The following is a 14317-nucleotide window of genomic DNA, read 5'->3' as shown; positions in this document are numbered from 1 at the left end:
TGAAACATACATTTACAAGGAAGACAAAGCTAAGAGAGTTGCACTTTCCTTCTTTGCAGGAAGACAAAGAGCATTCCTCTTTATCCTTATCCTGCCGGCTGCAGCTGCTGTGCAGCTCTCCTCCCCATGACTCCTGCACCGATGGGAGCACTGGCGGCATATCTGCAAGCTGCTGTGAGAGCATGGGTGAATCACAGCCCCAGGGGCACGGTGACCCACTGCTGTGAGTCTCCTGATGGGGACTGATAGCAAAGCAAGGTGCTCTCACAAGAATCAAGTCAGAAGTTGTATTTTGGACAATTTTCATCTGTGCCCTTGAGTTTCCTGGGATTAAAAGCAGCAGTTTGGCATTATTGTTCAGCAGAGCCCTGGGACCTTTTTCTCTTTATGGCACAGTCCCACGGGGGCTGTGGCCAGGATCTGGGCGGGGGGGTTTAGAGGTGGGGCATTACCTGTTCCTCAGTTGCACTTGGAGCGTGCTAGATGGTGACGCAGCGCACAGCTTTCCCGGTCTGCTGTCCGAGGAAAATCTATGACTGATTTGCTACATGTCTTTTGGTAGCCTGGAAGAAAGCGGAACACTTCTGCTGAGTGGATGTAGTATTGGCTGCCAAAATGTGGGGAGCCTCTTGGGCTCCAGCACGTCAGACTCTCAGAACTGCATTATTGCCTGGGCTCGTGGAGAAAACAGTGCTGCAGATTTCCATGGCCAGGCCTTAGAGGGCCAGCAGGTAAGCGAGGTCCCTGTGACCTTGGGGAGGCCAGGCCTCCCTCCATCTTGTGTAGCACCCTGCCTCTGCTGTGCAGCCCCACGCTCCCAAAGGGACCAGTGGTTTGTGCTTTTTTTCTTTTCTGATAAATTTTGGAGGATTTTGTTTTGTTTTAAATTACAAAAAATTATTAATAGAGAACTGGGTTACAGCAACTATCCAGGGAAACGCGCCCATATTAGGCAGCCTAAGACAAGAAAAGGAAAAAAATGTGGGGTTTTTTTGCCCCGCCTCTCCCAGTGTTTCTATAAACTAATCTCTTTCAAACTTGCTCATAATTCTTTTAGGTGACGCAAATCGTGAGCTCTTACTCTGCCTTTGGTCCAGGTCCCCCTTGTTTGAACTGAGACCAGCCCAGCCACTGAGCCAGTTTACAATCCTTTAGCATGTTTAGAATACAGAATAATCTCTCTTCCAAGCACAGACTGACTTTTCTCATGATATTTAGTGGTGTTTCACCTTCTTGAAAAGACACAGATAGGCGTAATGCCTGAGCTGAGTTGCTGGCAGAGGGCTCCTGGCCAGCGAAGCCAGCCTCACAGCTCTGGGGTAGGACGTGCGTGTTCCGCAGCAGTTCACTGGTTTGCAAACACTACCCAGGCACGGCAGAGAGGGACGTCAGGGCAAGGGAACAAAAGGCAATCACTGCACCACAAAGACAAACTAACTTGTGTGTCTTTTATTGAAATAGTTACAACTGTAGCTTTGCAAAAAAAAGCCTGTGAATGCCTTGTCAGCGTTCATGTGTGAGGGAAATGCTGGCGGAGTGGTGGGGTTGCATTATGAGTATATACACCTTTCATCATACAAGAGCCACCAAGGTGATCTGGGACACACAGTGCCACAGCTGCAAGTTAAACACCCTGGGTATAACAAAGCAAACTCTATACACCTTGGAAAGTGGGCTCTGGGCCTCCCCCCCCCCCCCGACCCGACCCGGTACTTGATGGTGTGAATTTGGAGTGCTGGGCCAGTTCCCTGGCACTGTCACAGGCACCTGGCAAATGAGCGGAGGCGTCTGACACCTGCTAGATCATTTTACAGCGGAGGCTTCCCCCTCTGTGCAAGGACTGAACCACAGCAGGTGTCAAGCAACTCCAGGTATGGCTATTTGCAGCCACTCAGCAACTTGCAGGGGGCACTTCCTCCACAAGGACTACCTTTCCGTCATTAGGAGTCATGTATTTCTGTCATCCTGCTACCCATTCACTGCTAACTGAGTAAAAGGAGCGTCTCTGAGAGAAACCACCTTAGAAAACTCTCACATAACTTTCGAATGAAACGTCCTGAACCTTTTAACCTTTGAGCCTTCTCCCATTGTTTTCTGAACGCCTGTCAAACTAACATGGTGCTCTCAGCTTCTTTTTAGAGCCCAGCTGGCAGCATCCAAACCCTCTAAGCAACTCCCATTATGCCTATGGCGCTTCTGACCATCGCTTTGTTGGAATCACGGGGATGCGCCAGGAGTCCACTGGCTGCACTTCTTCAGTGGGGCACCACAAGCAGCCTGCTTAGTGCACCCCGGCCTGGCACTTCTCCAGACAATCCTGCCGGCGCACACTGGCCCAGCCGCTATGCTGAGTGGGCACTCACTGCTTCCCTAACACAGCGGCAGTGCTGTTGAAGCCTGGCGAGGCTCAGCTTATGGACTGTCTGGCAACTTTCTGGCCAGATAGGGCATTGCTTCAGCATCCGCTTGACAACATTCTTGACAACTTCCACAACTCCTTGACCTCATGCTAAAGCCAAATCCTACCTAAGTCCCTCTCAGCATGACTAAGAATTTAATTAGTTGCCCCATCCACACTGCTACTGGAAAGGGCCTTCTGACATGTCACCACCATTTAGAGAAATATAACGTCACGTTTTACTAGGACTAAAAGGACCAGCTGCTCCCAGGGGACACCAAAGAAGAAATATGTTCATAGCCCCGCCAAAGCGATAGTGCTAAAATGCTTTAGCACTGTGGCTCTTAAATGCTAGCTTTGGGGAGGTATGAGACAAGAGAATCAACGCACAATTAATTGGAACAAAAAGCCACCTCGGGGTTAAAATGTTACATATGCCGTCTGCCAGTAAAAGTGGGGCTTTGGGCTCTGGGCCACATCCGGTGTTTCTGGAACCCAACCTCACACAGTAACTAATGCAGACCGTGACTGAGACCGCTGGGGGACAAAAGATGAGCAGAGAGAAGCAGAAGTATTTTCTGGGATGGAGGTGAAGGGTCTTCCTTTGGATGAATGGTGGTGATGACCAGTGAATAATGGAGGATTTTGTGCAAGTGAAAAGATTTTTAACTAATTCTGATGGAGCATTAGCTGTCCTACTTCTCCAGTCAGCCACGCTTAGCAGCAGCTGACCGGAGAAAATGAAGCAGAGTTTCTCCTTTCCCACTTTAAAAAGAAACAGAGTCAGACCCTGTACAGGTCAGCTAATTCACGGACAGGGAGAGTCTTGTGGCATTCAGCCCGCTAGCCACCCAGCCAGTGAAGTCTCTTCTGTAGAAAAAGGGTGTAAAGAAAAAACAAGAACAAACCCCCTGCACCCACCCCGCCACCACCCCCCTCCGCCAAAATGAATGTTAAACCCCAACATTACATACACATTAGTGTCGCTTTACACTTATTACCCCATGCAGCCTGCTAGATTCTTCACACCCTGACCATATCTTACAGAATATTTTCTGCTGCACATACACACACACACAAAAAAAAAGTTCAGTTCTTCCCCATCCATCTCCCTAGACAAATGTCTCTCTCGCAAATGCCAGTGTATCATGCTCCTCTGTGGCCACCTCTTCCAGTGGCTGGCTCCTGAACCACTCCGTCCTGTGCCGGAGGAGTTCGTTCTCCACCGCTTCCGCCTCAGCCACGGGGCAGGTCTTTGTGTCATCGTGCGTGAAATACTCCCTGACGGTGTTTCGAATAGAGGCGGGGAGGATGATACGGATGGTGTGGCTAAATGTGTTGAAGCCCTTGCTCTGGGTTGGCGCCTGCGCCATTTCCACTGACTTGCTCTCCAGTTCCTTGGGAGTGGAGGCACTCTGGGGGCTCTCTTTGTGCTCTGCCTGCGGGGACGGGCTCATTGGTTCATGGTGGTAGCGCCTGGAGATGGACTGCAGGACAAGGGGGGTATTCTGCCCATAGAAAACTGTCTGGGGGATAGGGACTCTCACAGTCTGCAAGCTCTTGGGCAGGTTTTGCTCGCGGCTGCTGGGTGGGTCACTGCTGCAGGTGTTTGCCGTGGCGCTCTCCTCTTCCTCTTCCACTGGAGACCCCCAAGAGGTTTCTTTATTTGGGGCCACGTAAAAAGTTATCTTGGTACGCTTCAGGCTTTCCTGGTTTGGAGGGCAGGCTTCACCGCTTCTGATGTCAATGTTCTTCACTGCCTTCTCCCTGTGCTGCGGGTGGCTGATCTGTGGAGATTTCTTGCTGGCTGGGCTGGCCGCTGGGAGCTCGGGGTTTTGTTCAACCTCTTTGGTATAATCCTGGATCCCGAGCCCTGGGCCAGGGCCCCCTCCACAACTCAGCTGTCTCTCCTCTCCTTCCCAGTCAATGTCAGTTAGTGGGCTTCCCATGGCAGCGCCACTGGCCGACGGAAAGCTTTTGCTCTCTCCAAAGCAATGGCTGCTCTCCACAGCTTTGAGTTCATACTCATGGAAACGGTCCAGATCACACAGATGTAAAGGCACAGAAGATGTGAAGGACTTGTGCCACTCTTTTGGGGGCCTCTTGGCAATCTTGGGGGACACAGCATGAAGCCTAGCAGATGTGCCAAACATGAATGGCAGGGACGAGACATCTGTGGGACTAATGGCTGATGATTCTGAGCAGTAGGAGAAAGCACTGTCTAAGGAGCTGAGTGAGGAGGCAGACGGGGAGGTGGTGGTGGAGGACAGGCTAGAGAAGCTGGACCTGTTGGACAGGCTGGATTTCTGAAGGCTGAGCTTCACCCTAGAGCTGGTCTGAGGCGACTGCCAGAAGTTCTGCCTGGCCTTATTAACCCCAGGGCTTAGGCCTTCATCAATCAACTTCTGGCTCTCCACCTGCAGCTGCTTGAGCCTGTGGATGTAGTCTGTATGGCTGTGCATGATGGTGGCATCACAGCTGGACTGGCGGGCCACCGGCTCATGGCTCTGAGCAGGAAGCTGGGAGCTGAGGCAGACGCTGGGCTCCGATGAGCACCGGTCCCTGGCTGGGCTGAGTGAACGTATTGAGCCGATGGAGCAGAAGGAGCCCTCCTCTTCCAGGAGCTCATAGCTGTCTGCACTGGTGTTCTTGCGGACTTTGCTTTGGTAGCAGGCTGTGATCTCACTGAACAAGTCCCAGTCTTCCTGATCCTCATCGAGTAACAAGCTGCTGGTTGGGTCAAAAATGGCATCTGTTTCAGGTGCCAGGTGGTGCTTTGGTCCTTCTGGGTCACAAGCAGAAAATTCCAGCTCATCAGAGGAATCATCATGCTGAGCCAAGCCAATGCCTGGGGCAGAAAACACAAATTAATTTGTTGCCTATGTCTCCTAACCCCACATAGTGCCTTACAACCAAGGCAGGGAAATATTATCAAGTCCATGGAAAAGCAGGGATGACCCAATATTTTCACAGGGACCAGAGCAGGACTGGGAACAATATGAAAAATTCTGCCTTGATGACCTGAGCTGCCACCACTGGCCTGTACTCATAGGATAAAGTTAAGAGAGACAACTTGATCTCTTTCCATTATGGATTAGCTTTACAGTAGTGACCTGGAAGAAAAGAATGCTGGGCCGTGGCATTGCTAAGGCTACACTGAATTCTTGTGATGGCTGGAATAGGCTGAACAGCAGCTACAGAGAAAGATAACCATTCTCAGGGACCCAGCTGAAGTGATGCACCTCAGCCCTCGGCTGCCCTCGCTTCCTGCCTATGCCTGACAGGCAAAGGGAAAACCAAAACCAACGGTTTTTTAATGCTTTTCCTTGGAAGACACACGAAGGGAAAGCAGTCTTTTGCATCAGGAGTTTACCTATTAAAATATTTTAAACATTTCTGGAAGATACAGTACCATCAACTTACCTAGAGAGTCCTCTGAGTTTTTGGACTTCTTTTTGTCTGGTCTTTGAAACAAGGAAGCAATGTCACCTCCAAAAATCTCTCCTGAGTTTTCAATCAGGAACTGCACTAACAAGGCCACCTGGCAGAGACATGAATTTAGCGTCAGTTTCATGAAAATATAGCCAGCTACATAAAGCAAGTCAAATCAGTCCCAGAATGTTAGTTTTCCTCTGACAATGATGTCATTTTCTACAGAACCTTATGATCAAGAAGCTGTTAAGAACGTGGCAATGTGTTTGTATGAACTACACCTGGGGCAAGAATGAGCTACATGAACTGGTATGGTGAGCCTGGTACAGCACGTTCTACAATTTTCCTTACTACTGATAACACCTCATAAGCTACAAGCAAGCATTCCTCCCCTCTGATGCACTGTCATGTCCACTGCTTACCTCGTCTCCGCAAGATGGCTTAAGACCCGGCTGAAGTGGCAGTGTCTAATTTCAGCTGCTCCATCTTTCTTGTGCTTGCTCGACCATATAGGAAGTTCATCTGGTAAAGCAACCACAGCTGCCCTTTCCACCCTGGATAAAGCGAGGGGCTAAATTCCCCTACCAGCATGGGCACAGCTGCACAGGGGAAAGGACAAAGCCCAGACCCCACTCGCCCAGCACTGTCACTGGTCCTACGCCTTCCTTTAGTCTACAAAATAGAGTGCCCATAAAAAGTAGTAAAAGGGGAAGACAAGCATAAGGCCCAAACCATGAAAGATTACCTTCTTTGTAGACCTGCTCTCCTCTTCAGGCCCCGTGGGACTTGGCAGCCACAGCATATTGGGTGCTATGCAAAGAGCCAGGTTAAAGGCATTCATCTGATTCACACCAGAATTCTGTTCAATATGATGGAGGACTCCAAAGAGGTGTCTGAGTAAGAGGAGGTTGGCCTCTGGAAGCTGGTTGACTAGACTATTCAGGGAGTGGGAGCAAAGGAAAACAGTGCTGTTCACAAACATCTGCTCTTCAAACATCAGAAATTGCTTCCCAAAGCTTTTGCCCCCTTTTGCAACCAGTTTGAGACACTCACATTTGATAGTAAAGTAAGACTGTGTCACTCCCCTCTGCCAAATTACACGACAGCCAGAACTTTACATCCGTATAGCCTGCCTGCTCTGGTCACAAAGCTGGAGGGACCAAGGGACTTACGTCCAGAACACATGGGTATAAGTCCATAATGCCTTAACAAAACAACGATCACCCAAAGGAGATGCAGCTCCAGGCCAGCAGCACAGGAGACAATGCTATAAAGACAACGGAGGAAGGAGGCCCAGGCCAAATGGTAAGGTTTGAAAACTGAGCTGAGCCATTGACAAGAAGAGGTCTGGTATGCTGTATGTCCCACAGGAGCCTGATAGACTCTTCTGGCTCAGGGCGGCAGTTTCAAGGCAGTAAAGCCATTTTCAAGGTCTCAGTCACCATCTTGGCAGGGCTATTTCTTCTAACTGCCAATATGGTGACCAGCTTAATTTTGTGCGCATAAGAAAAAAGTTACCATTGTTAAGGATCTAATTCCGCTAACATTCGATGTACTCCCAGTGGCTGAATTATTGTGCTTTTTCAGTTTGCTGGTTCTGGTAATTTGAACTGGTCATTGGAAAAGAATTTTCTAATGACATTTTTTGGGGTCAGAAATGTTAACAATGTTCATAAAAGACCATTGAAAGGAAAATGTTCTGACCAGTGACACTGGCAATCAGCAATAGCTCTACTGTGGCCTGGAGCATTGCCAGGAGTCTCCCAGAAGATGAAATCTATGCTTAGGGCCGTATGGTCCCCTTTCTCCCACCAAAAGAAGCTTCTACAAAGGCTTTTACGAACCTTTTGATAGCTTCAATCTTATGTGCCATATTTTCTGTGTCCACAGCTTCCATCCACAGTCCGTGCATGTCTGAGGATAGAACACTGTCAGGTATATTTCGGAGAAAATCCTGAATTAAATATATACATGCAGAGCAGTCTGGTCAGTTTTTAATTCTTTGCTTTGGTTTCACGATGCATATAGTCATTGTTTATTCATATTAAGCACAAGATAAAACAAGACATGACACAAATACATTTCTCCTCCCCATCCCACTTCCACCAAGCTGTCCTGCTCACGCTCTTCCCTTGCAGCACTGCAGAACTGTGTTGCAGCTGCTGGTGGCAGAGGGTGAGCAGTCAGCCCGTGGGCCCTGCCCCTTCTCCGGAACAGGACTGATCTCTGTTGCAGCAGGCAAAGGACTCATACCTAAGGCTTTTCTCAGCTATGAGGATTGCTGTTTTATTCCCAAGGGACTATTTAACAACTTGTATGTCTTGTGTTGGAAAGTGCCTGACTATCCTCCCAGTCAACAGCTTCTTGTTTCAGGCCAACAAGAGCAAGAGACACAGATGTTTTTTGATACTTCAGGTGCCTGAATTGTTCTGACCAGATTTAATTGCTAGTGCAAAAGATAGGCTTTTCTTACTAAACTTGGGTCTTATCGCAAGCTTCATCCCTCCCCCGCCACAACCCCTCTGCAGCTGTTTTCCCTCTTGGGTGCTGGCTGATTAGAGGGTGAAGGCTTAGTGTCTAGGTAATGCAGGCTAGCTCCTTTGAGCACGGCCTCTCTGTTTGGGGAGGGATGCAGAGCAGTTGCACTTAAATGGCATGTGTCCTCCCTTATGTCCCTGCAGTCTCTTCTGTGTGTCCAGAAAAGACAAAGAGCACCTGTGCTGCGGTCACCACAGGGCTTCACGCCTATGTCAGTACAGCATCTGAATTGCTGAGTCCAGACTCTGGCATATTATTTGGCACTGTATAGATGCCATGGTCGTCTTGGAGGTACACATTGCTATAGCACCTGCTGGAGGCTGTTTTGTACAGGGAGGTGCAAAATGAAACACTGGCCTGAGGGCCACTGCACGTATCTGCATGTGAAAACCACCACCCCTGGGTCAGGCACACAGATGGACCAAGCCATCAGGTGAGAATGGCCTTGCTGGAAAAGGCTTTGTGTTCCCCCTCAAATCTTCTCTATGCATGAAGGCTCATGTCGCTTCCTTAAAGAGGTAAGGTATGATTAGCTCAGCTGAGTTACTTGGCCAAACATACCGTGATGACAGCTGCAGCCACAAAGACTGACTCTCCATCCACCTGGACATCATCTCCAGAGTTCAGCTTCTCTTTCAGCTCCTTGCAAGTCTTGGCATTGGCAGAACGTCTGAAAATGCCCCTAGTAGAGGGACCTTCGTGGTACAGCAGGAGCAGCATATCCTAAGAGAAAGCCCAGTTGTACTTAAAAGCCTAACACTTTACCCTGTTGTCTGTGTATATTATACCTCATATATTTTAACGTAATCAGTGTAAGGACTAATCAGTACCTGGAAACAAGAGATTTGTCATGATTTAACCAGGGACGAGAGCTAAGTTGCAGGTACAGTTCATGTGGGTACGCTTATCCTGTGGAAGTGTGAGTCCAGTGGACCCTCGTAGTGAATGAGGTCTAGGCTCTGAAGCATGGCATAGTCCACTGACATTGCCCCTTGTCAGCTTGTGATGACCGGGTTGGAGATGCCACTGAAACAGGGTGGGCATCTGTGCATGAAGTGATGTGGATTACACAGGACAGGGATGCTTTCACGCATTACTGAGCTAGATCTGAATCACAGGGAAATACTGGTGGTCTTCCACATCCAATCCTCTTCAATACTACAAGTGACTTTAAATTCTGGGCTAAATACATCAAGTTTATGTCAGCACAAACAGTCCAGGCTGCTCCTTACCATGATTGGCTTGGGAAGGATGCCGTCAGGACAGACAGAGGACAGAGACAGACCGAAGAGCTTCCGTGGGGTAGTAGGAGACTGCGAAGGGGGGCTGCCCGTGGGTGTGCTGGTGCTGCGGCGCAGGGCCCAGTCAATCAAGGACTTCTTCCTCTTGGTGTGTTTCTGCAGTGAATCTGAAAGAAAACACAGACCTTCGTCAAAGAGCTGTCTGTCCTTCCTACTGGCCACTGAGTGATCTAGAGCGGAGGCAGAGTTCCCAGCAAAGCAAGGACTCTCTACCATTGTGTGGTTAATAACTACACTATTTACGGGCACAGTCAGATAATATACAGCAGTGAAATCACTTGTTCATATTTCAACCATCAGCAAAACTTTTATTCAATCACTGTTTGTTAGGGAACCTTGCTGTCTGTGCAATGTAAGAACGGCTTGCAGTTGAAAGCTAATGAAGGACTGAAAGCTAATTCTGAATATTTGCAAAGACAAGTTTAGTCCCTCTGCAATCTCTTCCTCTCTGCATACACTCAGGTATGAGAAAGACTCTGGAATACATGTACAATGCGAGGAGGAGTTTGGCACTGCCATGGAAAGCAGTCTCTACTTGGTCATAATGGATTCCTGCAGCCCCTACCTCTCCTCAGCTGCACTGGAGCTTGGAGCCTGGGCTTCAGGACAAACTGACACTGTTTTTCCTTTGGCAGCCGATCAAGGAAGGAAGTCTCTGTCCCATCAGCCAGGAGGGTGTTATTGTTGGTTCCTTGTTGCTGGTCACTGGAGTCCCGGAGACAGTTCAATGCGATGCTGAAAGGATGCTCATGCCCTGTTGAGCAAAGAGGCATGTAAAGAGCAAGCAAACATGCAGAGCTATGTGAAAACAGCTCCAAATCTGGGCAGGAGGAAGCACCCACATCCAACGGCTCCCACTGCAGCAGGGCCTCTAAGCAATGTTGTTCAAAACCTCCACCTGTGGACTAAAGAGGCCAGGGCACATCTATACATATATGATCATCGCTTTACAAGTAAGTTCACCCAGTTAAACCTGGCCCGCCACTCTTCATAGCAGCTCTCCAGACCATTGTGCAACAAAGCACTATTAGCTGGGTTTAAGCCCTTATTAATAGGCTTATGGGCCCCACTGCACTAATAAAACACTGTAAGCATTGCCCTGTGCAAGTGTTAGCTTACTATGACAGTCTAGTATGTATTGGATGGATGCAAAAAGCAAGCATGTGCCACGATGACTTGCAAAACACCAATAAACACCCATAAATAAACATATGCAGTCTAATGAGCCCCAGAATGATACTCTTAGTACAACAATATGGTCTTTGGAGCAAGATCTCTTTAAAAAACAACACGCATAAACTTCCTTGGAGAGCCTGGGGATGTATTTATTGGGTTATCACTGAAAACACAATGCAGAGTTAATGCAGCAGTTACTCAGTCAGCATATCTAAGCAGTATGCTATAGGGCAAAACAGGCTCAGCAATGGCTGCACCATCGATAGATCTGTCAGAGAAGCAAGCAGGAGCTGAAATGCACCTACCAGCTTGGCTACTGGGTAAATCAGCATATTTCCTTGCTTCCTCTCTGGCTAGATCTAAATGGTGGGCTCCTTAGTGCACGTACATGCTCTCTGTCAGGACTGCCAGTGCTGCCTCGCTCTGACTTGGCAGTAAGGCCACGAGGGCTGAGTCTGCCCCAGGCCACACGTGCTGCCTGTGGTTTTTTTAAGTGAAGACTGCAATGCCTGAGATGTTTCTCTGCCACACACCCCAGTATCATTTATCACTTGTTCCTGTGGTGCTAGAACTGAGGGAAAATGGGAGAGCTCTTACCAATGAGAGGGTAAGCAGGGTCATCTTTTCCTGAGATCACCCAGAGGTGGTATTCACTTGTCCTGCCCTGGCGGTTGAGGAACAGAGAAGAGAAAAATATTAGGTGAAGGGGGCCAGGGTGAGGGTCCGTGAGGCTGCACTTCACTCAGAAAGCAACAGAGATAACGGCTGAAGAGGCCAAGGAGCCAGGCGTGCACAGCTATCTCCAGGACAGCCCCATGGCTCGGAGGGACGGTGCTCTGGATCAGTCTGTCTGATACAGAGTGGAAGGGGAAAGGTGCAGGAGAAGAAAAGACCAAGAGCCAGCAGAATGTAAACCCATATGATAGTTTCCCAGCCTGTTTTAGCAACATGTTCCACAAGCTTGGTACTAAACTACTGGAACACTGTCAAAGCTACCTGTCAAACACTGTAATGGGAAAGGCTGGACCACTGCAATGGGCAAGGCTCATCTGATAACATCACTGATTAGCTCATTATTTTTTGGTTATATTAATAATCCTTTGACAAGCTTGGCCCAATCCTAATGCTGGATTGAAGCATTGAAGTCCTCTGAAATCCAAAGGACTTTATTATACAAGGTATGAATTTAATGTAGGCATGTCAAGCGTGTCTGTGTTTCTAGTACTCGGCACCCACACAAATATATTGCTTCATCTTGTAGTCCAGAGAGTATTAATGCCTTACTGGTTAGCTACAGCAAAGCTAGACTTCTCCACATCTGCATTGTCCTGTAAACCAGACGTTGCCAGCCTCCTTAGCTAAGGTCTGGCAGACTATACAACTGCCACTTACAGGAAGTCCAAGCTGTAGAAGGGTCTTCTTCATGACACTCTCCGCAGTTTCCACATTGGACACATTGACAGCCGTAGTCTAGAAAGGAAAACAAAGGAAACATAAGAAGCTAATAAGAAGACACAAAGTTTGGTTGCAGTTTCCTGTAGCTTTAAAATCTGGGGAAAATGTCACTCATCTGTCTATTGACTGTCTTTATTAACCGTTCATGATTGGAAGAGTTGCACTAATTTGAACTACACTGGAATAATTGTTAAGGGTGATGACTATACATAGTGAAAACTGTTCTGTGCTACCTCTTCTATCACAGGTTTATTATGCCATCCAAAAAGGTCATCCAGTAGAAATCACAGGAACTGGGTGGTGTTCAGAGCCTGTATTAGACCACATCAGCATTTGACTGATAGTAGAGCCACTGTCACTCCAAAGGGTGAGCACAGCACAATGCTAATAAACCATGAGTGTCTGGGGTCGCCCTCTGAGGGAAGAGTCCCCAGGACATAAATGTGACCCACCAAGCCTGGCATGAAGCCTAGAAATGTATGTTATTCATATGAAGAGACTGGGAAACATTCCAGTAAATTAATTCAGGAGAACACACCAGTGAGCCTTTCATCATCAGTATCACCAACTTATTTCACTGAAAATAGGAATGACCGGGCACTCAACCACAAACCATCACCAATTATGAAGTGAAGCAGAAGGAAAAGAAAGAAGCCAGAGGCCAAGAATAATTTTAGGAATTAACTGTTCTTTGGTAACAGTCCGGCTACCTCCCAATTTCCCAAACCAAACCCCTCTGACTCAGCTTCCAGTGGGAAGGATGCAGCTGCCCAGATGCACAGCCTCTAAAACCTTTTCAGGTGGGACTTGAATTTTAAACAGGGATAGCAGCAGCAGCACCACAGCCCTGCCTACCCTCCCCTACCCCACAGACCTCCATGCACTGCTGGTCTGATGAGCAGGTTCTTAGCTTTACTTACAGAAGAACCATTGTCAGCATCCAGCACAAGGATCTGAAGGGTTAGATTCTTCAAATATTCATTCTGTTTTACTTCATTGATATGCCTGAAAGTCAAAGAAAAGGGGAGGAAATATAATTTCCCAGCGAAACTTGAGAAGGACCCTAAGATTTGGATCCAAGAGGTCCAAAGGACCTGCTCCTTAGCTCGATAATAAATAGAGATTAATTACAACAGTAACAATAACATGCTATATTCATAGTGTGGTCACATGCTCTTACTGTCTTCTTTATCTTTCTCTGAGGCCCCACCCTAGCAAAACCGCACATGGCAGTACTTCAATGCAGATAGATGTCTAGCATAACACCTTCCAGTGTCCTTAGGATCATTACTGTTCTCCACAAATCAAGAGACTTCTTCCCCTCTCTGTACCTATACAAACGCTTCTGCCTGGATGTTAGTGGGAACAACATATAAAAACATAACATGAAAAAGAAACAACTCTAGCCTCTAGATGCCACAAAATCCAAACTTCAGTTTGAATCAGAAAGCAGCTGAAGAATCAGTAACAGTTGTGACATTTCCACAGTGATTAGCAAAGCCAACCCCCAGCTCCAAAGGAAGAAAGGTGCTCCAGCAATGTTATCGTCTAGTGGATTTCATCTTTTCTGCACTGTCAACGCCAATTTTGCTTTCACCCAGGGGCTTCTACGTTCAGGTCTCAAAGGTGGATTTTTCAAACAGCAGCTAGACACTTAATGTCCTGAAAATCAGAGGGCAAGCTGACACCTAGCATGACAAATTTCTCTGAGGACTGTAGAGGAACCACCCAGGAGAATGACGAAAGGACGATCACTTACCACAGTAATGCTGACAGCCATCGTTCCTTCACGTCAGCTGAGCTGAAGATAAAAAGGGAGGCAGATCATCAGACAAGTGCTGAGTGGGTAACAGCCTTTGGAAACTCTACCCAGTTTCACTTATATATAGCTGTAAGTCAAAGTTCCTTCCTGCAAAGCCCTGGAACAAAAGCATAGTCCTTTCCTGCTTCTGTCCTATTTTAACAAATAACAAAAATAATACTAATACTAAAAAATCCCAGCAACAAACTGGACTAC

The 14317-nt window shown here is 47.7% G+C and overlaps 1 protein-coding gene across 5 annotated transcripts in view; it reads right to left on the bottom strand.

Moving 5' to 3' along the window:
* Positions 1-1434: 1434 nt before the first annotated feature.
* Positions 1435-14317, bottom strand: part of LOC142063145 (rho GTPase-activating protein 20-like) — a 37596-nt gene continuing 24713 nt past the window's right edge. For 4 of the 5 annotated variants that reach the window (XM_075106539.1, XM_075106540.1, XM_075106541.1 and 1 more), the window contains 11 exons: positions 14060-14101; positions 13221-13305; positions 12238-12315; positions 11443-11509; positions 10235-10423; positions 9601-9776; positions 8930-9091; positions 7675-7784; positions 6576-6765; positions 5822-5939; positions 1435-5246 (listed from right to left, as the gene is read on the bottom strand). In XM_075106539.1, the coding sequence (XP_074962640.1) occupies positions 3511-5246; positions 5822-5939; positions 6576-6765; positions 7675-7784; positions 8930-9091; positions 9601-9776; positions 10235-10423; positions 11443-11509; positions 12238-12315; positions 13221-13305; positions 14060-14101 (2953 nt within the window). In that variant the 3' untranslated portion in view covers positions 1435-3510. The remainder of the gene's footprint in view (positions 5247-5821; positions 5940-6575; positions 6766-7674; positions 7785-8929; positions 9092-9600; positions 9777-10234; positions 10424-11442; positions 11510-12237; positions 12316-13220; positions 13306-14059; positions 14102-14317) is intronic. The other variant, XM_075106542.1, reaches the window with a different exon arrangement.

This window comes from Phalacrocorax aristotelis, chromosome 11, assembly GCF_949628215.1.
Source record: "Phalacrocorax aristotelis chromosome 11, bGulAri2.1, whole genome shotgun sequence".
In the NCBI taxonomy this organism is placed as follows: domain Eukaryota; kingdom Metazoa; phylum Chordata; class Aves; order Suliformes; family Phalacrocoracidae; genus Phalacrocorax; species Phalacrocorax aristotelis.
The sequence above is the reverse complement of the archived record's forward strand: the minus strand, read 5'-3'. Positions and strand labels throughout refer to the sequence as shown.